Genomic DNA, 23,995 nt, shown 5'->3' with positions numbered 1-23,995 from the left:
CTTTTTGGGTTTTCGTTAATCATCATCATACCTGTCACCACTTGAGTAACAAACTTGTGCTTTTCGGTTCCCGTTCTCATCCAAATCGCAATCCTTCGTAAGGTGAGGCCACTACAGTTTTCACATCCCACTCTAATGGCATGGATGGATTGGTCCATCTTAGTCATTCTACGATCCACGCTTTCTAGCTTTGCTATCATTGCCACCATGTCATTAGAAAAAGAATTCACATGCCTCTAGTTGTGTCGTTCCTTGGGTTATGATACTCACGTGAGTGCTTGGAGAATTCTTCAATCAACTCATTAATAACGGCTGGTGCTTTCTTCGTGAGTGGTCCTTGGGAGTCTAGTAACTGCCTAGTTGTCACATTCACTCCGTCATAAAAGATGGATACCTCTTGTTGAACGTTCAAGTCATTTTGAGGGCAGTTTCTTATCAAACCCTTGTATCTTTCCCATGCCTCATAGAGTGATTCTCCTCCCATTTGTTCAAAGTTGGAAATGACTTTCTTCAATTGTTCTATCTTGGATGGTGGACAGAACTCATCAATAAATTCTTCGCACATCTTTTGCCATATCTTAAGGGATCCTGGGGGTAGTGATTTTAACCAATCTTTCGCGGCTTCCTTGAATGTAACTGGTAACATACGAAGTAAAATAGTATCGCGAGGCATATTTGGCACATGAAAATAGTTGGCAATATCGATGACTTCTTCAATATGCTTATAATTATCTTCGTGATCCTTCCCATAGAATGGGATGTCGTTTAGTTGGGTGAGTATGTGACCCTTTAGCTCGAAATTTGTTGCCTCTGGAATTGCGGGTTGCACAAGTCTCAGCCCGGTACCAACTCGTATGCGTTTTTTGTAGGTTTTCATGGGTATGTCGGCAATGTCGGCCATGGCATCTTCTTGCTCAACGTCACTCTCTTCTCCAAATGCAGGTATGTCTGATTTGTAACCTTCTACCTTCTCGTCGTGGATTTTATTGAGAACACTTGATTCTTCGATTGCCTTGTCTCTCTTTTTGCAAAAAATCGACTCTGGATCTTCTACGAGTGGCACTAATGTAGAATTAGAGCCTCGGGTCATAAAAACCTGAAACAAAATAGAAAAACAAACGTAAATATAATAAAAACGAAGTAATAACAAAACTGAAAACGCGATCAACTCGTCAAGTTTAGTAATGGACTCGACGAGTTCAGCGCTAAAACTGAAAAACTGAAAACGAAAAGTCAAAACAGAAAAACTAGTAACTTTATGCAAGATAAATCTCACACAAAGGGTCGATAACACTAGCAAATCAAATCTTCGCTATTTGTTTGATCGATTAATCTTGTTCTCTGAAATAACTCTTATTAACGGATTTCATCATCGTTAGTTTTTCAAAAGAGAACGGAGTAACAAGAGTCGATCTGTTTCGACTGCTCAGCTTATAGCTCTGTGAGCATTTCTTGTTCCCTTCTATCTTTGTTCTAGCTGTACATGTGGGAGATTCTGGTTGTCTTGAGTATACTAGTTATTGTTTTTTAGTTCTTTAATCTTTGTGGTTGTTTTTTTTACTCTGTGATCTTGTCTTGGGCCCCAACATACCGTGGTGACCATATGGACGCTTAAGGATCATAGTCGTCTGTGTTACTTTATTAATTATTGTGTGCTTTCTATTTGTTTAGTTTTGTGTAAACACTATGTCTGATTCTCCTCTTGAGGGTAGTGGTTCTAAGGTTGATCCTGTGAACTACTATGATCCTCTCTATATACATCCATCTAATAATACTGTAACTACAATTGTGAGTTTCAAACTAACTGGGACCGATAATTTTCGTGTATGGCGTAGCTCTATGAGAAGATGTCTTAAGGATAGAAATAACTTAGGGTTTGTAGAAGGGACTTTAAAAAAGGACTCTACTGATGAACTCAAATCTTTAAAATGGGAACGTGCTAATGTTGTAGTGTTTTCTTGGATTCTTGGGTCTTTGTCTGAGTCAATTTATTCTGGACATGCATACTCTATGTTTGTTGTAGATATATGGAATGAACCTTTTGAAACCTATAAGAAGGATGATGGGTCTGTTATTTTTAATATACATCAACATATTAATTCACTTAAACAAGATGGATCTTCCTTATCTGAATACTTTAATAAACTTGACACTCGTTGGAAAGAATTTGATGGTCTTACGAATCTTGTTAAATCTACTTGTGAAGCTGCTACTAAGTATAATGATCATTCAAAACTTATGAAGCTAATGCAGTTTTTAAGTGGTCTTGATGACTCCTTTAATCAAGTAAAGAGTCATATTCTTCTGATGGATCCTCTTCCTAATGTTAAAATGCTTTTTCAATTGTCTCTAAAGAGGAATCTCATCAGAAGAATAGGGCTTTAACTTTCGTTTCTAGTGTGTCTAAAACTCAATCCACTGCATTTAACAGTAGATTTAATGATAAAAAAAGGTCAAGGTTCTAATTCTAATAGAGGAAGAAATCAAAATTTACTGTGTAAGAACTGTGGTCTTAAGGGACACCTTATTGACAGGTGTTATAAATTGATCGGTTATCGAAAAGATTTTAAACCTAGGAATGAGTTTAACAGTGATAACCAAAGAAATCAGAATAAAACTTTTTCTGTTAATTCTTCTACTGTTCCTTCTAGTAGTCCCTCTTCTTCTAGTGTCTCTGGGAATGGTGGAACTTATTCTTTTACAAGTGAGCAGTATAATAAACTCTTGAGTCTTATTAATGAAAGATCCTCTCCACCTGAGGATACTCCTGTCAGTGCTAATATGGAAGGTATTTCTTTTTTTAAGTCTTATAACTCTATTATTAGTCATTAGAAGTGGATTGTTGACTCAGGTTCTAATCAGCATATGACTTCATCTGAGTCTCTTTTGCAAGACACCGTTGATGTTTCTAAACTAAACCTTCTTGTTAATCACCCAAATGGTTCTTCTGCTTAGATTGAAAAAATTGGGAACGTGTAGTTTTCTAAAAACCTAACACTTTTTGATGTCTTTTTTGTTCCTGGTTTTAATGTAAATCTTCTTTCTGTTCACAAATTGTGCAAAGACACAAATTGTGACGTTGTTTTTAACGAAAATTGTTGCAAAATTCAGGATTTACAGTCAAAGAAGGTTGTGGAGAATGGAAGAGAGTCTGATGGATTGTATTATCTTGATGCTTTTCCCTCGGGTATTAGTTCTTGTAGTCTTGTTAAGTGTTGTGTTTCTAAACTTACATGGCATAGTAGATTAGGTCATCCTGCTGAACAAGCTTTAAACTCTTTAAAAGATGCACTTAATCTTGATAATTCTTCCCTTCCTCCTTGTGATGTTTGTCACAAAGCTAAGCAAACTCGTGAATCCTTTCCTCTTAGTGTTCATAGTTCAACTAAACTTGGGGAATTGATTCATTTAGATGTATGGGGTTCTTATAGAGTGTCTACTAGAGAAGGCTTTAAGTTTTTTTGACTATTGTGGTTGATTTCACAAGGGCTACTTGGGTTTATCTTTTAAAAAAGTAAGGATGAAGTTTATATTTGCTTTACTTCATTTTTTAATATCTTGTTAAGCCAGTTTGATTCTAAAATTAAAACAGTTCGTTCTAATAATGGGACTGAATTTTTAAATCATAAGATGGAGTCTTTTTTTGAACTTAATGGTATTATGCATCAAACTTCATGTGTTTATACACCACAACAAAATGGGGTTGTTGAAATAAAACACAGGCATATTCTTAATATTGCCAGATCTTTACTTTTTCAGTCTGGTCTTCCTATAAAATATTGGGGAAAAGCCACTCTAACTTTAGTTTCTTTGATTAACAGAATGCCAGCCTCTATTTTGAAAGGTCAATCTCCTTATGAACTTGTGTTTAAAAAAATACATGTGTTTGATCACTTAAGAGTTTTTGGTAGTCTGTGCTTTGCTACTAAACTTAATAATCATGATAAGTTTTCTGAGTGTGCTGAAAAATGTGTCTTGTTAGGTTATTCTTCTAAGAAAAACGGTTATAAGCTATTAAGTCTTGATACAAATTCTGTTTTTATTTCCACGGATGTGAAGTTTTATGAGTCAGTCTTTCCATTTAAGCTGAAATAAACAACTATTGATAATTAATTTGATTTTAATAATTTAGTAGACCCTTTTTCCTATGATGATCAAAATAATCCTGAATATGTGAATGATTTGATTGATCTAAATGACTTGAGTGTTAATCATCAGATGGATGGTTCTAATGCAGCTCAGAATCTGGAAGAAATTTTTTTTGATACTACATTAGATAGTAATAACCAGACTAGCGAGGTATCTGAACCTTCATCTGATAGGACTATGCCAAGTCATTCAGATTCAACTGAGGAAAGTAGTAACTTAGAGTCATTGCCTTATCTAGGACAGTCAATAGGGGCATCTAGGTCTAGAAGAGAGTCTCGAATGCCTATGAAATTTAATGATTATATTGTTGAAGGGAGGCATAGATATGGTATTGAATATACATTAAATTACTATGTTCTTAGTACAGAAAATAAGTGTTTTTGTTCTAATCTAAATAAAACAATTGAACCAAAATTTTTTGAAGAAGCCTCTGTAGACCCAAATTGGGTTGAGGCAATGAATAGTGAAATGGAAGCATTATACCGTAATCATACATAGGATATTGTAGATCTTCCTAAAAAAAACCAATAGGATGTAAGTGGGTTTATAGAATTAAGTATAACCCCAATGGATAAGTAGAAAGTTATAAGGCTCGTCTTGTAGCCAAAGGCTATAATCAAAGAGAAGGGGTTGATTATCAGGAAACCTTCTCTCCTGTGGAAAAAATAGTTACAGTTCGTATAGTTATTTCATTATGTGTAAATAAGTCCTGGACTTCGTATCAATTAGACATTAATAATGTGTTTCTTTATGGGGACTTAACTGAGAAGGTGTATATGAATTTACCACAAGGGTATCATACTAAAGGTGATACTAGAGTGTGTAAACTAGTTAAATCGTTATATGGGTTAAAGCAAGCTCCTAGAAAATGGAATGAAAAGTTGTGTTATGAATTGTTTAGTTATGGTTTTACTCAAAGCATAAATGAGTACTCTTTGTTTGTTAAGAAAGATAATAATTCAATTATTGTTTTGTTAGTCTATGTAGATCATATTATTCTAACAGGAAGTAATGAAAATGAAATTTAGAATGTGAAGTCTTTTGAAAATTCAAGATTTTTAATAAAAGATTTGGGAAAATTAAGCTATTTTCTTGGAATTGAAGTGTTAAGTACAAGTGAATATGTGTGTTTAAATAAAAGAAAATATTGTCTTAAACTTTTACATGAGTTTGGAATGTTAAGTTGTAAGCCTATTTCAACTCCTTTAGAGGCAAATTTTGTTCCTAAAAGAAGTTGTGTTCATAGTGATCCTTTACTTGAAATGTTACTGAATTTCAAAAATTAATTGGAAAACTTATCTATCTAATTATTACAAGACCAGATATATCTTATTGTGTTCATATTCTCAGTCAGTATATTCATAAGCCCAATAAGTCACATTTAAATATAGCATTCAGACTACTTAGATACTTGAAAGGTAGTCTTGGAAAAGGTATTTCTATTGTCAAGTCAGAAAATTTTGACTTAATGGGTTATGTAGATGCAGATTGGGCAAAATGTCTTAATTCAAGAAAGTCAGTTACTGGGTATTTAGTTTATTTTGGAAACTCATTGATATCCTGGAAAAGTAAAAAACAAGCAACTGTATCCAGATCTTCAACAGAACTGAATACAGAGCTTTAGGATCAGTTACTTGTGAAATTATTTGGATTTTAAAATTGTTATTTGATTTGGGAATAAAAAATTTGATTCTTGTAATAGTTTTTGTGACAATGAGTCTACTATTCAACTAGCATTAAATCCTGTGTTTCATGAAAAAACAAAGCATTTTGAAATTGATTTACACTTTGTTAGAGAAAAAATTACAAGTGGTGTCTTAAAAGTAGAAAAAATAAAGTCTTCTAAACAAAGAGCTAATATTTTAACAAAGATTTTAAGTATTTCACAACATACTTTTTTGTTAAATGAAATTGGTTTAATTAATCCTTTTAATAAAAATTAATATTCTTCCTTAAATGTCAAGTTTGAGGAGGGGTGTCAAATATTATGAATGTTACAAACTTGTCATTTTAGGAATTGTGCAGGGGGTTATGTGGAAAATGTCTGGATTAAGTTTGATGTGTATTTGTGATTTTTGTGTTAATTGTGTTATTTGGATAAAGTTGTGGGATAAGGTGAATGTTAGTGTTGATTCAATCAGGTTAACATGCAGGTTGTGAGATTCATTTACCCGAAGTATATGTTTTGAGTTGTAGTGTTGTCGATTCATTATTCACAAGATATTTTCCAGATAGTCTTCTTGTTCTCTCTCGTTGTAAAAGAGTTTTAGGGTTTGTATTAGGGTTTGTATGATATTAACAGTTCTTTGTTCTTCATTTGTTCTTAAACATTATAGATTAGGTTGTGTGTTCGTTGACAGAGTAGATTAGGATTTGTGTAGTGAGGTTTCTTTGTAAGTATCTGAAAACCATTTGTCTATTGGTCCTCAATTGATATAATAGATGATGATGTTGGGAAGTTATGTTTGTACGTTTTTTCACAAAATAATTGTTTGATGATCCTCAGGTAATCAAACGAAATCGAGACGGTCAAAATTAAATTTCTGACTTCTACGTCTCGACACCCAAAATCAGTTCTTGATGTAAACAACAATATGCCGAAATAAAGTACCCAGTTGCAAGAGAACAACATTCGAAATCACAATACTCGACATTTAATCAAAATCTAATTCGATTTCAATTGAGTACAGGTTCCTGTCGAAATCAACTTTAAACACCAAATATCAAGACTCGATCGATATGGCCTAAGCAAATAAAATTTCGATTTCGATTTCAAGCAATCCATTAAAAACATTTCAAAACTTTTGAGGTCAATCTCCTATTCGATTCATAGAAATCGAATTCAAACATATCAAAATCTAATGTCATTGACTGAAGCATGAAGGAATATGCGAGAAAAAAATAGGTGAATAACTGGATTTCGAATTGATGAAATATTCAACTTGGGGCTGATAATGAACAGTAACGACTACAAATGATTTTGGGCCAAAAGTCAAATGAACTAGATTGGACTTTGAAATCTGATCAACGAATAGTAAATCAAATTGGTATGGGATCTAGTTTTTGATCAATGAACAGTGAGTAATTGAAGTTTTGAGCACAAAATTGGATCAAATGAATAGAAAAAAAAATTGGATTGCGAAATAGGCTCAAATGATGAATAGTAACAAATAGAAATTTTTGGATTGAATGAAAAGTGATGAAAATTGGTTTGGACTTGATCTAAAAAAAATGATTGGATCATCAATGAGGTTGAAACAATTTTGATCCAACAAGTCAAAATGATCGAAAATGAAAAACGAAAGCACGAATCGAAATTATGATTGAATTTCGAGAAAACCTAGATCATTCATCAATGGATCTTCAAGAACAAGGTATCGATCTCAACATGAATTTTTCGGAATCCATTTGAGAATTTGAGAAACCTTCTTGATAATTCTTTTTCCATTTTCAATACTTGAATAGATTATGGAAGATCTCGGTTCTTTTGTTAGAACAAGAAAATCTCCAATCTTCACAGTGTACCACCCACGATGCATGTTGTACAAACCATTCTTCTTATTCTTCCAAAATCTAGCTTCATCTTCATAACAATTTTGAGAATCTTCAACAACTTTGGGTTTGAAATTAAATTTCATTGCAACGCTTGATGATTGTTGCTTTGAAACACAAATTTGCTTCATAGATTTCAGACAACCTTTGAAGATTTTTGTTTAGAAACCCAATTGTTCTTATTATTATTATTATTATTATTATTATTATTATTATTATTCTTTTTCTTCTTTTTGGATCTTGAAGTTTCGAATTCAAGAACAATATCATTCTTGACAACTTCTACTTTGCAATTTTGAATCAAATCTTTTGGAGTTTGATACATTTGAACTTCTTGGATTGAAGGCTTTCTATATGGCACCATTCCTTCAAACGAAACACAAGAACTCAAGAATTCATCAGTTTGAACTCCAGTTGAACAAAAGACTTTCACATATTCAAGAAAATCACATTGAGTTCCCATTTTTGACCTTCAACAATTTTAAGAACATGAAGATCATTTGGGTCTTCAATAAGAGAAACATATTCCTTTTTGAATAATTCTCTTTCTTTTCCTTCATTTTGATTTTCACACGAAGATAACATATTCATGGTAATTTCAATCAAACTTCCAATCTTTGAAAGAGGTTGAAATATCAACTTTCCATGATCATCTTTTCAAGCCTCCATAAGAAATCAAAGTTTCCCATGCAATCCACCCGCCTTTCAACAATAACCCATAAAATTGTTTCTCATTGACTTTGTATTTGACATCTTTAATCATCACGACCCGAGAATCATAATGCAAACACACCATCTTTGATCAATTAACAACAAATATCACAAGAACTTGGAAAATTCTAGAGAGAGAAAGTGATTATGAATAAAACCTCTAGAGAGAGAAAATAAATATCAACCAAGTTCTAGAGAGAGAAAATGAAATTAACAAGTATTGTAGAGAGGGAAAATCGTATTTTGAATCAAATCAAGGAATAAATTTGATTTGTAGAACAAAAACTCACTCAAAGATGAAGAATATACACCCATTTGAGATTCACTAAATCAGAAATGTCATCATGGATCAATTCTTGAGAACTTCAAGAACACCTGCTTTGATACCAATTGTAGTGACCCGGATTATGATGACATGTGCGGAATAATAAATATCAAGTGAATCAATCAATCATCAAGAACACCAAGAGTAAATAAAATCATTTTAAGCTCCATTAGAATAGTAAGAATACAAGTGGTATTGTTAATTTCTCTCAATAAACTATTCTCTTCAAAATGGGTCTTACATAAAATGGGAGCCATGCACTTCCTGCTTATAGGAAAGGCTAAACTCATTGCACATCACAAGATGGTAAACCATATCCAATGAGAACTTTGCACCCAAACACGTTCGGTTCTGGTTGCGAAGTGGAGTTTTATGGAAGTGGTACATTATGGTTTTGTCTGTCTGGAGGTCCGACATGGTTTATGGTTTTCAATTTGCGGGCAGAGCAGTTAGACTTTCTTTTATTACCATAGGGTAGGATGTAGGGTTCATTCTTCATCAAGGTATGTGATTTCTAATAAGTTGGGGCTTCAATAGAAGTGATGGTAGGTAGTCGTCGGTGTAAGATGAGTTCTCAGTCCAAGGCGGAACTTAGCAACATCTGTCAGGATCGTCTGTTGTGATACAGTGAGTTATGAGGAATGATTTCGGGAACAAAATCTAATTTAAATGGGGGAGAGTTGTAACAATCGTGTTCCAGATTGGTTTAGCTTGCAATTTATCAAGGACCAAAGATAGAGTTTTAGGAGAAACTCTATGCCACGACAAGGTGCAAGGATGGACACGACGTGGCATGGATTAAATGGAACGCATGTGTTGATGAGTGTCACGACGTGGCAGTTAGTTGGCCACGATGTGGTAATTGTTCTGGCCTAAGACCAAGATTTTAGGGTTTCCTCCCATATTTAAGCATCGTTTCTAGAGGATTAGGGCATCCTCTTCAGCCTCCAACCCTCTATGTTAAAACCGTAGCCTCCCTTAGAGAATTTTGGTTCATTTTGGTATTCTTGGTGCCTTAAAGAATAAGAAGAAGGTGTTATGGTGCATTAATCCAGCAAGCAAGTTCCTATTCCTCATCTTAGCACACTTTTGGACCTATATAAGTGTCCAAGACTCCACCTTTATGTTGTTAGATTGCTAGATCTATAGTTTTGTCCCATATTCTTCTTGTTCTTGTTAGTTGGGATGGTGAAATGCTATAAAGTTTTCAACTTTATGAATCCTTGGTACATTTGGAGTGGTTGATGGTTTTGGATCTGAAGTATGGTTGGATTTTTGAGCCATGCATGAAATTTTTCCTCATAATCCTTATTTTGACCCGATATAAGTTTAAGATATGCATTGGACATGAATGTATATAAAGCACTAACTTTTAGGTTGGTTTTGGTGTTCGAAACTCCTCTGGAGTTGATGGACCAAGAACTTTAAAGATTAAGTGCTTAATAGTTAAGTTCATGTGATGTTTTGCCTTTATTAGACCTAGGTTTTGAGATCTTGATCTCTTGGAGAGTCTTGAGGGATAAATTTGGATACTTTATCCATCTAGACGATAAGAAGGACCAGATCCGAGCTTTAGAGCTTTTGGGATTGAAGGAAATGGCTTAACCCATTAAGCTGTTAAGAATCCAGTGCCCATGGCATGGCCTTAGGTTGCCACGACGTGTCGTCTAGGAAATCATTATCTGTTTTTTTCGTTTGTGGGCCACGCCGTGGTTATTGATGGCTATGACGTGGCAGCCAACTGAAGTCAACTTTAACAGTTGACTTTGACCTTGACTTTTAACTTGAGATGACTTTTGGTCTAACTCCTAGTTTTGGAAGGAGTGATAAGGGTTTACCTTGTTTGACAGTATAGGTGGTGTATAGCATTTGTATTTTGGCAGTGAGAGTAGTAGCAGTTGATTATCGTCTGAGAGGTGAGTCTTCTCAACATACTTGTGGGTCGAAGGCACCAGTGTGGGCTCATTGGATTGTGTATGTAGGATGTTAGTTGTCTTTGTGACTCTTCCATGTGTATGTATGATGGGTTGGGCCCGATGATATGGTTTGGTCCCGATTATATAGGTTGGTCCCGGTGATATTGGTTGGGCACGAGTGCGTGGGTTGGGCCTGAAAGCATGTATGTTGGGCCAGGCCCATTACTTGTATGTTATATGGTATTTTGGCGAGCTCGCTATGCTTGGTGCTTACAGTTTATGGTTTAAACTTTTTTCAGGTACTTCTAGTCCCAGACGGAAGGGCCTGGCTTGATTACACAACATCCCCTAATGGCTTTTTCCACACTGATTACTTTTGATTACTCTATTTTTTGAAAAATACACTTTTGCTTTATATGGTTTTGGAACAATTAGTTGAATGAATCGATGTTTCAAATTAAAATTTTTATTGACATTTTTAGGACGTTACGGCGGAAGTGAGTGAGAGGAAGGTCGTATAGGAAGAGTGTATGAAGTGTGAGTTTCTGAATATGGCTAGACCTATACATACACATGATAGGTTTAGTGTAGTGTTGAGAAGTGACTTGGGAGTCTTGGGACAGTCCTTGGAATGAGTATGGATAGGTGTGGAAGGTAGTATTGGGCCCGTACTACAGAAAGCACATGATCAGTAATTAAGTCACAAAGTGTTTCAGGATTAATGGGAACTTGTAGGTGGGTATGCATAGTGTGGGTCTGCACTATGAATTGATTGATATATTTTCGTTATCTTTCGGATTCACGATGGCGAACTTCCATTTTGGTGACTCAGAGATTAGTGAGGAGGATGTTCGCGACATTATAGTTGTGGCAATTTCGAGGTTCATGAGGGATGATGGGCATGGTTTGATCAGCTCACTCAGGGATGAGTTGATTTTAGTGATGGATGATCGCCTTAGGGTTGTTTGGGCTAATTTGGAGGTTGGTCACCTCAAGATTCGGGAGTTTTCCTTCTAGGAGTTTGATGCTTGTGAACCCCTTATTTCTTTAGGTTTACGTAGTCGGTCATCAGTATGTGTTGGATCGTTGTTGTGGAGAGTGCCTTTTGTGCTAGCTTCTGTCCAGCGGAGGACAAGATCAAATTTGTTGCATGTATCCTGCATGACAAAGTTAGGGATTGGTGGTGCGAGGTTGCCCATGTCCTTGAACTAGATGTGGTCAAGTCCATGTCATGGGAGGATTTCATCACAAGATTTAATAAAGAGTTTGTTTCAGCGGTTGAAATTCAGCAGTTGACTCGGGAATATCTGGCGCTTGAGCCAACTATAGAGATGGCGGATGAGATCACCACCAAGTTTATAGAGAGAGTGATGTTTTCCCTCAACATTCAGCTTCGGAGGAGATGAGGATGAGTCGCTACCGTGACATGTTGATGACGGAGATCCCGGAGCACTTGAATATCTTGAGTCACAAGACCTTTCCAGTTTGGTGGAGGCAGCCAGGGAGAGAGGGATGGAGTTAGAGACCCAGAAACAGAGGAAAATTCAGGATCAGGTACATGCATCTGCAGCAAAAACCAAGAAGGCTCGAGTGATGGGCATTCGGACAGGAGATCGAGAGACTCACACACTTTACGAGAGTTGTGGTCAGACCCATTGCGGTATTTGTTGTGTGCCTGTTTCTGGATGTTTCAGGTGTGGTCAGGAGGGTCATTGTAGTCAGGCCTATAGTCTGAGGGGGTCGCCAAGGTTATGCTCCTTTTGTTGTCATCAAGGCCATGTTAAGGTCAATTTTCCTATGAGATTTGATGGTGTGGTTTTAGATGCGACCCTTTGTCATGGCAGCTACCAGATAGGCGACATGGGACAGGTGGAGTCTCAAGAGTCGGGGTTTGAGTTAGTGGTTTTATGCAGTTCAGTTCGATGCAACATTCATAGGTGTCATTAGTATCCCTTATGTTATGTTGGTTTTGTTGTTTTAGTTATAATCTTGGATGATATATTGAAGGATATGGTATTACTTTTCTTTGGTTTATTTTGCAAGGTTTATTCATTTCTGGGTTGTAACATCCATAAAATCCGAGCCAATTTAAAACTTTTTAAATCACTTAAAACCATTCTATTATTACAATAGTTTCCAGAAATCATAATCATCAATCGAGGAAGTGTACGGTCACGCCTTCGCCTTTCCGCGGTCATCCGCTGAACCTAAAACAATAAACTGAAACTGTAAGCTTGAAGGCTTAGTGAGTTACCCCCAAAATACTCATACACACCATAATACACATACAATAATAAACAACATACTATGGGTCAAATCATCCATCGGGATGGAATACCCCAGGACCTCAACCATTGGGTTGGAATGCCAACATACCGATACACTTCACATAACACATATACAACTAACAGCATGTACTGGGTCCACATCTTTACAGACTGGATTACCCCTGGCCCACAGTGTGAGTCTGGATTGCCTTCCGGGTCCACAACTCACATCTGGATTGCCATCGAGCCCACCTTACGAGTCTCCCTCAGCTTGTATCTGGAATGCTCCCGGGTTTGTTGGTTACCGCACGAAGCAGTTTCACCTCAACCCATCCCACAAAATATGTCGACATATAACACAACTAATGCACATACAAATAATCACATAATACTACAGGTAGTCCTACAGATCCACCTAACTAGCATAACTACTAGCATGCAGACAGTCAGACCAACTATAGGTCACTAAACATAACCACATTCGATCTACCAGGATACCGATCTAATAGATCATACTAGCATATATGTCACACCCCCGAACCAGACGGCGGAAACGTCCGAGGGCTCGCGTGACTTAAATTGAAATATCATCACAATGAATATATATGAAACATAACACATGCATCACCAACCATTACATAGTACAACTGGCATTGTTTACATCAAGTACAAGGTTTACATTACATGATTTCAAAATATAAAGTGTTTGGGGATTAGCAACTACAAAAGAACTTTCAACACACTGGATGCCTCCTTGTCTAACAATTACCTGAGAATACAAGTTATTTTGAAAACGGTCAACATATATAATGTTGGTGAGTTCATAAGTGTGTTTGATGTGAAATAGTTTATGTCATTTGAAAAACCCAGAAAATCCGATATTTTCGGTATTAAAAATTTTCTTGAAAATGTGGTGATGATCATGTAAGTATGTGCGTGAGTGATTTCAATACGTGAATAAATGAGAAGTTTTTGCATTATAGTTTTTGAAAGTACAAATGAGTAAGATTTGGTTTCCCCCGGAAAACCCGATGTTTTCCGATAAAAAGTTATGATTGTTTTGCTTTATTGAATTGTTACATCGAATGAATATAATTTCCTTTGATTAATGATGTCGGATTTCTACGTGAGTCGTTATAACCATGCATGATAATGACTAGTTCGTCTGTCTTGGTATTCTAATGAACACCGAAATTTGATCTTAAGACTTTGTCACCCTAGACTGGCCGAGTCTAACTGTAGCGAACAGTTTAGGTGTGGGGGAGTCACCCCCGTATAGATCTATACACAAACTCTCGCTCTCCCTCCAGGAGACTTTGATTACAACTACAGACTACGACCGACACTTATTTTTGTCACCCGTTATTACTCACTCAATCCACATGAATTTGATTAACCTTGATTAATGATCTAATTTTATTTTACTTGAACAGAAGGTAAGCCTAACAGACAAGGAGAAGAGGACTACTAGGCCCTACTAATTTCGTATGTTATTTAAGGCTGTCGAGTATACAAAAAGCGCGTTGGCCCATTTCGCATATGATTTATTTGGACCTTACTAGTAATGCTAATGGGCCACTCAGGCCCAATAGCATGTAAAAACCATTGAGGGTCCATTAAGCATGTAATTGGGTAACAGGAGGCCCAATAACATGTATTATTTATGTTGGGCCCAAAAGCCATGTTAATGAGTCACGAAGGCCCATTAAACATGATTAGAATCTCTCAAGCCCAACCATTTGAACGTTAAATTGTTTTGTATAGAATTAATGTTGCGAGTTGTTTAATCGATGTGTCGTATAAATCACGAATTTGTTTTATAACGATTTATAGATTTGTAAAAATAGTTATTTTTCTATTTACAACCCAATTTATAAAGCTTTGTATATTTTGACCGAATTATTATTATTATCAACATAATTGACCAAAAACATTTGTTTGACCTATTCAGCCGCTTATTTTGTAAAGTTGGTAATTTTTGCCCTTTTTATAAAAAAAATGACATTTTAGGTCCTTGAACCATTTTTCTTGACATCTTTGACCCAAACACTTATTTAAATAATGTTTTAATCCCAAAAGTAAATTTTAGAATGTTTCAACCCTTTAGTTAAAAGATTTGCATTTTAATCCACCTTTTTCGCAATTTTTACACTTTTTACCCAAAACCCAAAATCTTTGCATTTTCAATCCTTTTTAACAAATATGATCATTTTAAACCCCAGAAATAGATTTATTTACCTTTCTACCCACTGTTTTGAGAAATTACCATTTCAGCCCCCTTAAATCCATTTTTTCGCAACTTTGGGCCTATGGGCCGAAAAGCAGAAAATTTAGCCCAATAAGCCACAAATTTCATTTTTAGTCCCTTGAAAAATATAATGTTCATAGAAATTTCCATTTTAACTGTTTTGGCATTTTGAACCTTGTAAAAACCGTAAATGACAACTTTTTCCCAAACTTTTGTTTATTTGACAAAAATAGTCCAATAATGAGTTTTATGTTGTAGTGTGTTATTTTAAAGCTTGTATATTAGTTTATCTTGACATGTTAAGTGAAATATGAACTAGGTCACATATTTTTCCTTCTTGAACTATAGATCTAGAAATACCTTTCATTTTTAGCACATATATATCACAAAAACACAAGAAATCACACATATCATACAAATACACATAGATCTTCACATTTTACTTGCATTCTCCCCCATAAAACATATGAAAACCGAAAATAGAGGGGTATGAACTCACCTTAGGTTTATTGCTTCGGTTTTGAAGAAAGAAAATGGAAGAGTTTGATCCTAGGAAGCCTTCTTGGGTGGATCTCGAACTTAGAGTTTTCTAGGATGATGATCATGAGTTTGTGTGAGTTTAGAAGAGATTCTTGATGAAATAAAGAGACTAGATTATGGATCCAAGCATCAACTTACCTAGGATGATGATTCTTGTAGAAGAACCTCCTTGAAATGTTCCAAAATCTCGAAAATTTGAATGGAGAAGAGGATGTGCTTGAGAGTGTTTGGGATGGGAGTTTGAAGATGTGTGTGTGCTTGGTGATCCTCGGCCGAGAGTAGAAGAAGAGAGGGGAGAGAGAAGTGATGAAGTGATGGATGCATGGGGAGGAGGGAAATCTAGCATGGATATCCAAGATGTAAAAATGATGTGTCTTCCTCCCATAATTCCCCATTTTTCCTTTTATTCATTTTTCTTTTCTCATTGGGCCGAGTTGGGCTAAAAGAGAGGGAAGGAGTCATTTTTGGGCCCATGCTCGAATTTAGGAGGCTCAAATAAAACTTTTCGGCCCATTGGGCCTCTAAGGCGTCTCACGGCCCATATGACTTAAAAGGTTAGGTTTTATGGCCCATAATAATTAAATTAGGTTAGTTATGGCCCAATAAGGAATTTAAATTACTTATGGCCCAATAAGGCCCATTAAAGGTAAACCAATCCATTTTAGGCCCATTATGGCCCAAAAGTTAAGTTTCATGAAAGTGGGTTGAATTTCAAGCACAACATGAATTAGGGTTTATGAGTTTACAGTAGATAATGTTTACAAGAGTACAGAATTTCCTAGCTAGAATGCTAGTTGTGACATCATCCCCCCGTTAGAGGGAATTTCGTCCCGAAATTCTTTTTGAAGCTAGATTTGAGAATGCGAGAATAAGTGAGGGTACTTTTGCTTCATCTGGTCTTCGCGTTCCCAAGTGAATTCCGGTCCATGCTTTGCGTTCCACCGAACCTTCACTATTGGAATGCGGCTTTGCTTAGTACGCTTCACCTCCCTGTCCATGATCTCGACGGGTTCCTCGATGAACAGGAGATTCTCGTTGATTTTGATTTCTTCTAACGGAATGACGAGAGTTTCGTCGGATAAGCACTTCTTCAAATTGGAAACATGAAACACGGGGTGTACACTGCTGAGTTCGGCAGGTAGGTGCAGTCTATAAGCCACCGGACCGATTCGGGCAAGAATCTCGAAGGGTCTAATGTACCGTGGGTTTAGTTTTCCCCGTTTCCCAAAACGGATCACCCCTTTCCAGGGGGAGACCTTTAACAACACTCGATCCCCGACTTGAAATTCCAAGGGCTTTCGCCGCTTATCGGCATAGCTCTTCTGTCGGTCGCGTGATGCTTGAAGTCGAGCTTTGATTTGAATTATTTTCTATGTCGTTCCGCATATGATTTCTGGTCCTGTTAATGCATTGCTTGGTGTCTACCCTCTTGCCAGCTGAGTGTCGCCTACCTTTGTCCAACACAACAGTGATCTACATTTATGACCATATAATGCTTCGAAAGGAGAAACTTTGATGCTTGTGTGATAACTGTTGTTGTATGAAAACTCAATTAAAGGTAAGTGGGTATCCCACGACCTTCCAAAGTCTATCACACATGCTCGTAGCATATCCTCAAGCATTTGAATGGTTCGCTCACTTTGACCATCCGTCTGTGGGTGGTAAGCAGTGCTCATGTCGAGTTGTGTCCCCATAGCCTTCTGTAGCGATTGCCAAAAGCGTGAAGTGAACCTACTATCTCGATCTGAGATGATAGATATTGGTACTCCATGGAGTCTCACAATTTCCTTGATGTAGATTCTTGTTAGTCGCTCCATCTTGTATGTCTCCTTTATTGGCAGGAAATGAGCGGATTTTGTCAACTTGTCGACTATCACCCATATGGTATCCAATCCATCTGTTGTCTTGGGTAATTTGGTCACAAAGTCCATAGTAATCCTTTCCCATTTCCACTCGGGTATTACCGGCTGTTGTAATAGTCCCGAGGGCTTTTGATACTCTACCTTCACTTTAGCACAAGTGAGGCATTTGCTAACGTAAGTGGCAATCTTTGCCTTCATGTTAGGCCACCAATAGCATTGCTTGACATCCAAGTACATTTTATCTGACCCTGGATGGATGGAGTATCGTGTGTTATGAGCTTCATTCATGACTACCTCTCTGAATCCTCTATGTTTAGGGACCCAAATTCGGTTCATGAAATAATATGTTCCATCCTCCTTGACTTCGAAGTTCTTTTCCATTCCACGTAACGCTTCGCTCGTTCTGTTTTCTTTCTATATGGCGTCGAACTGGGCTGCTTTGATTTATGAGGACAGATGGGATTGGATGGTTATTGAAAGAGTCTTCACACGACGATTGGAGTATTCTTTCTGACTCAAGGCATCGGCTGCCACATTAGTCTTGCCTGGGTGGTACTTGATTTCGCACTCATAATCGTTTAGCAACTCAACCCCTTCAGAGTTCGGAAGGCAACCTCCTGCTTTTATGTCCATTTAAATGGTACACCCTTGTATGTAAGCATGGTAAGTGGCTTGGCTTTTTTGGAGAAGTTCTGAATGAATCTCCTGTAATAGCCTGCGAGACCTAAAAATTGACGAATTTTTGTGGGTGTCGTTGGGACTGCCCATCCTTCAATGGCTTTGATCTTAGAAGGGTCCACATGTATCCCTTCTTCGCTGACAACATGACCTAAAAAGTTTACGCTTCGGAGCCAGAACTCGCATTTAGAGAGTTTTGCGTATAACTTTTCAGTTTGTAAGGTTTCCAAGATTTGCATGAGATGTCGGCCATGCTCCTTTTCGCTTCGAGAATAGACTAGAATATCGTCGATGAAAACGATGACAAAGTTGTCGAGGAATGGTCGGCAGACTCGATTCATCAGGTCCATGAATGCGGCAGGGGCATTCGTTAGACCGAAGGGCATTACAACGAATTCATAATGTCCATAGCGGGTTCGGAAAGCGGTTTTGGGAATATCCTCTTCCCGGACCTTGAGCTGGTGGTAGTCGGACCGTAGATCTATCGTAGAGAAGTAATTTGCACCCTAGAGCTGGTCGAACAGGTCGTCGATTCGTGGAAGTGGGAAGCGATTCTTGATACTGAGCTTATTCAGCTCTCTATAATCGATACACATCCTAAAGGATTTGTCCTTCTTCTTAACAAAAAGGATCGAAGCTCCCCAGGGTGAGAAGCTAGGTCGGATGAATCCTTTACTCAAGAGCTCGCTGAGTTGGCTTGACAGTTCTTGCATCTCCGCATGAGCCAACCTATAGGGTGATTTGGCCATTAGCGTAGCTACCGGTACCAGGTCAATTCGGAACTCGACCTGTCTTTCTGGGGGTAACCCCCGGAAGATCTTCGGGAAAGACGTCCGGGAAGTTGCAAGCCACTTGGATGTCTCGAATATTGACCTCTTCCTTGGACTTATCCACTATGTGTGCCAGAAACGCCAAGTCCTTCTTTTGTAGACACTTTTGTGCCTTAATGCACGAGATAAGACGAAGGTTCGTACTGGGTTTGTCTCCGTATATAATTAGGGTTTCGTGATTAGAGAGATGAAGGCGAACGGCCTTCTTGCGACATAAAATTTCGGCATGATGGGGGCTCAACCAATCCATGCCGATAATCACCTCAAAACTCCTAATAGTTACAGGCATCAAGTTTATTTGAAAGGTATGCTGATTTAAAGTTAGGGTACATCCTACATAGATTTCCCCGGCTGATTCTGTTTTCCCATTAGCCATTTCCACCGTAAAGGTTTCATTAAGCTTTTGGGGTTGTTGTCCGAGGGCACGCGTGACTTAAATTGAAATATCATCACAATGAATATATATGAAACATAACACATGCATCACCAACCATTACATAGTACAACTGACATTGTTTACATCAAGTACAAGGTTTACATTACATGATTTCAAAATATAAAGTGTTTGGTGATTAGCAACTACAAAAGAACTTTCAACACACTGGATGCCTCCTTGTCTAACGATTACCTGAGAATACAAGTTATTTTGAAAACGGTCAACATATATAATGTTGGTGAGTTCATAAGTGTGTTTGATGTGAAACAGTTTATGTCATTTGAAAAACCCAGAAAATCCAATATTTTCTGTATTAAAACTATTCTTGAAAATGTGGTGATGATCCTGTAAGTATGTGCGTGAGTGATTTCAATACGTGAATAAATGAGAAGTTTTTGCATTATAGTTTTTGAAAGTACAAATGAGTAAGATTTGGTTTCCCCGGAAAACCCGATGTTTTCCGATAAAAAGTTATGATTGTTTTGCTTTATTGAATCATTACATCGAATGAATATAATTTCCCTTGATTAATGATGTCGGATTTCTACGTGAGTCGTTATAACCATGCATGATAATGACTAGTCCGTCTGTCTTGGTATTCTAATGAACACCGAAATTTGATCTTAAGACTTTGTCACCCTAGACTGGCCGAGTCTAACTGTAGCGAACAATTTAGGTGTGGGGGAGTCACCCCCGTATAGATCTATACACAAACTCTCGCTCTCCCTCCAGGAGACTTTGATTACAACTACAGACTACGACCGACACTTATTTTTGTCACCCGTTATTACTCACTCAATCCACATGAATTTGATTAACCTTGATTAATGATCTAATTTTATTTTACTTGAACAGAAGGTAAGCCTAACAGACGAGGAGAAGAGGACTACTAGGCCCTACTAATTTCGTATGTTATTTAAGGCTGTCGAGTATACGAAAAGCGCGTTGGCCCATTTCACATATGATTTATTTGGACCTTACTAGTAATGCTAATGGGCCACTGAGGCCCAATAGCATGTAAAAACCATTGAGGGTCCATTAAGCATGTAATTAGGTCACAGGAGGCCCAATAACATGTATTATTTATGTTGGGCCCAAAAGCCATGTTAATGAGTCACGAAGGCCCATTAAGCATGATTAGAATCTCTCAAGCCCAACCATTTGAACGTTAACTTGTTTTGTATAGAATTAATGTTGCAAGTTGTTTAATCGATGTGTCGTATAAATCACGAATTTGTTTTATAACGATTTATAGATTGGTAAAAATAGTTATTTTTCTATTTACAACCCAAGTTATAAAGCTTTGTATATTTTGACCGAATTATTATTATTATCAACATAATTGACCAAAAACATTTGTTTGACCTATTCAGCCGCTTATTTTGTAAAGTTGGTAATTTTTGCCCTTTTATAAAAAAAATGACATTTTAGGTCCTTGAACCATTTTTCTTGACATCTTTGACCCAAACACTTATTTAAATAATGTTTTAATCCCAAAAGTAAATTTTAGAATGTTTCAACCCTTTAGTTAAAATATTTGCATTTTAATCCACCTTTTTTGCAATTTTTACACTTTTTACCCAAAACCCAAAATCTTTGCATTTTCAATCCTTTTTAACAAATATGATCATTTAAAACCCCAGAAATAGATTTATTTACCTTTCTACCCACTGTTTTGAGAAATTACCATTTCAGCCCCCTTAAATCCATTTTTTCGCAACTTTGGGCCTATGGGCCGAAAAGCAGAAAATTTAGCCCAATAAGCCACAAATTTCATTTTTAGTCCCTTGAAAAATATAATGTTCATAGAAATTTCCATTTTAACTGTTTTGGCATTTTGAACCTTGTAAAAACCGTAAGTGACAACTTTTTCCCAAACTTTTGTTTATTTGACAAAAATAGTCCAATAATGAGTTTTATGTTGTAGTGTGTTATTTTAAAGCTTGTATATTAGTTTATCTTGACATGTTAAGTGAAATATGAACTAGGTCACATATTTTTCCTTCTTGAACTATAGATCTAGAAATACCTTTCATTTTTAGCACATATATATCACAAAAACACAAGAAATCACACATATCATACAAATACACATAGATCTTCACATTTTACTTGCATTCTCCCCCATAAAACATATGAAAACCGAAAATAGAGGGGTATGAACTCACCTTAGGTTTATTGCTTCGGTTTTGAAGAAAGAAAATGGAAGAGTTTGATCCTAGGAAGCCTTCTTGGGTGGATCTCGAACTTAGAGTTTTCTAGGATGATGATCATGAGTTTGTGTGAGTTTAGAAGAGATTCTTGATGAAATAAAGAGACTAGATTATGGATCCAAGCATCAACTTACCTAGGATGATGATTCTTGTAGAAGAACCTCCTTGAAATGTTCCAAAATCTCGAAAATTTGAATGGAGAAGAGGATGTGCTTGAGAGTGTGTGGGATGGGAGTTTGAAGATGTGTGTGTGCTTGGTGATCCTCGTCCGAGAGTAGAAGAAGAGAGGGGAGAGAGAAGTGATGAAGTGATGGATGCATGGGGAGGAGGGAAATCTAGCATGGATATCCAAGATGTAAAAATGATGTGTCTTCCTCCCATAATTCCCCATTTTTCCTTTTATTCATTTTTCTTTTCTCATTGGGCCGAGTTGGGCTAAAAGAGAGGGAAGGAGTCATTTTTGGGCCCATGCTCGAATTTAGGAGGCTCAAATAAAACTTTTTGGCCCATTGGGCCTCTAAGGCGTCTCACGGCCCATATGACTTAAAAGGTTAGGTTTTATGGCCCTAATAATCAAATTAGGTTAGGTATGGCCCAATAAGGAATTTAAATTACTTATGGCCCAATAAGGCCCATTAAAGGTAAACCAATCCATTTTAGGCCCATTATGACCCAAAAGTTAAGTTTCATGAAAGTGGGTTGAATTTCAAGCACAACATGAATTAGGGTTTACGAGTTTACAGTAGATAATGTTTACAAGAGTACAGAATTTCCTAGCTAGAATGCTAGTTTTGACAATATAACCATCCTATCTACCAGGATACCGAACTAACATATCACAGCAGTAATAATCCCAATAAAAAAACCAAGGGTCGGCCTTGGTGCCTTAGACCCTTGAGTACAATGAGGATAACTCACCTCGCAACTGACGCGCTGAAGTAATAAGCTCCACTCTCGGATCACTGTCACATACTTTACCACCTTCCAAGAGATGCCAAATGAGGTAGATATCAGATCCCCACATGTTCTTTGTTCCTAGTCACTTTCTCTCCAAGTTCTTCTTACAAAGATCCACCTCCCAAAGCTTGAAACACACAAGGATGAAGCACACACACACGGATTAGGGTTTGCTGAACTCTCAAGAGGCTGTAAGGGGGCTGAAGGAGGCTTATGATCCTTTAAATAGGGTGCAAAACCCCGGTAGGGTTTCATCCTCCAGCTCCTACTCGTCGAGTCTCTTCTTGGACTCGGCGAGTAGGTCACTTAAACACGTGGACCAACCCGCTGCTACTCGATGAGTCAGGGCAACCAACTCATCGAGTAGACCTTGAAATCATGAAAATTAAAACCATAAATTAATACTTTGAGATTTGGGGCGTTACAATTCTCCCCCACTTGAACTAGACTTTGTCCTCGAAGTCTGCTGCGGTGAACCCTGGATAGTGCTCCCATATTTCCGCCTCCGGTTCCCACGTCCACTCGGACCCTCTTCGGTGCTCCAACTGTACCTTTTCCAATGGTATCTCTTTGTTCAGCAGAACCTTCACCTTCCTCTCCAGAATGGCCACGGGCCTCTCCACATAATTCATGCACTCATCGACCTGAATGTCATTTAATGATACTACTGCCTCCTTATCTAGGATGCACTTCCGCCATTGCGAAACGTGAAAAGCGATGTGAATCTCAACCGAACCTTTTCAAAAGGTCTATCCTACATGCCACTTTGCCAAACTGGCAAAATCCTGATGATCCAAAGTATCGGAAATCCAACTTTCCCTCTTCCTGAAGCGAACCCTTTGTGCTGACAGGATAATGCGTCCTTCACCTCCCGAAATATCATACAAAATCAATCCACTAATAAACACGAACACTCATGTCTGGCCCAATCAGCCTCAGGTTGGATTACCATACACGCCTACGACGGGTCTAGTCATCCCTAGGATGGAATACCCTCGCATACCACACATGTTTAGACCAATCAACCCTCGGGTTGGAATACCAAACATATCACGTCCAATCAATCTTAGGATCCGGTCATCCTCAGGATGGAATACCCATGATTGGAATACCTCTATGAACATAACTCGGGTCTACTCATAACTTGAGATCCAAGGATATATCCTTGCGTCTCATCCAACATCGTCTGATTCGTCACAACCGAGTGCAACTCCCCCGAATCTCAACAATACATCAATCCCGAACGCGCTCCTACAAAAGACATAAGCAACACAATCTCTATGCCCACTACCCGAAACACCGGATACCTTA

At 37.4% G+C, this 23,995-nt stretch overlaps 2 protein-coding genes and 1 non-coding gene across 3 annotated transcripts; all 3 read left to right on the top strand.

The window, feature by feature from the left end:
• The first annotated feature begins 410 nt into the window (after positions 1 to 410).
• LOC145162012 (small nucleolar RNA R71) lies at positions 411 to 517 on the top strand. The gene has a single exon (XR_013738867.1). It is a non-coding gene; the product is annotated as a small nucleolar RNA R71 (small nucleolar RNA).
• Positions 518 to 1,686: 1,169 nt separating this feature from the next.
• Positions 1,687 to 2,385, top strand: LOC145157355 (uncharacterized). Its single transcript, XM_079076410.1, has one exon. The coding sequence runs from the start codon at positions 1,687 to 1,689 to the stop codon at positions 2,383 to 2,385; it is 699 nt and encodes a 232-aa protein (XP_078932536.1).
• Positions 2,386 to 2,439: 54 nt separating this feature from the next.
• LOC145157354 (uncharacterized) lies at positions 2,440 to 4,647 on the top strand. The gene is made up of 7 exons (XM_079076409.1): positions 2,440 to 2,788; positions 2,852 to 2,925; positions 2,980 to 3,030; positions 3,112 to 3,455; positions 3,567 to 3,844; positions 3,983 to 4,035; positions 4,219 to 4,647. The coding sequence occupies exons 1-7, from the start codon at positions 2,440 to 2,442 to the stop codon at positions 4,645 to 4,647; spliced, it is 1,578 nt and encodes a 525-aa protein (XP_078932535.1).
• The last annotated feature ends 19,348 nt before the right edge of the window (positions 4,648 to 23,995 follow it).

This window comes from Lactuca virosa, chromosome 2, assembly GCF_052849685.1.
Source record: "Lactuca virosa cultivar CGN04683 chromosome 2, Lactuca_virosa_CGN04683_v6, whole genome shotgun sequence".
Classification (NCBI taxonomy): Eukaryota; Viridiplantae; Streptophyta; class Magnoliopsida; order Asterales; family Asteraceae; genus Lactuca; species Lactuca virosa.
This window is presented reverse-complemented; position numbering and strand designations above follow the sequence as displayed.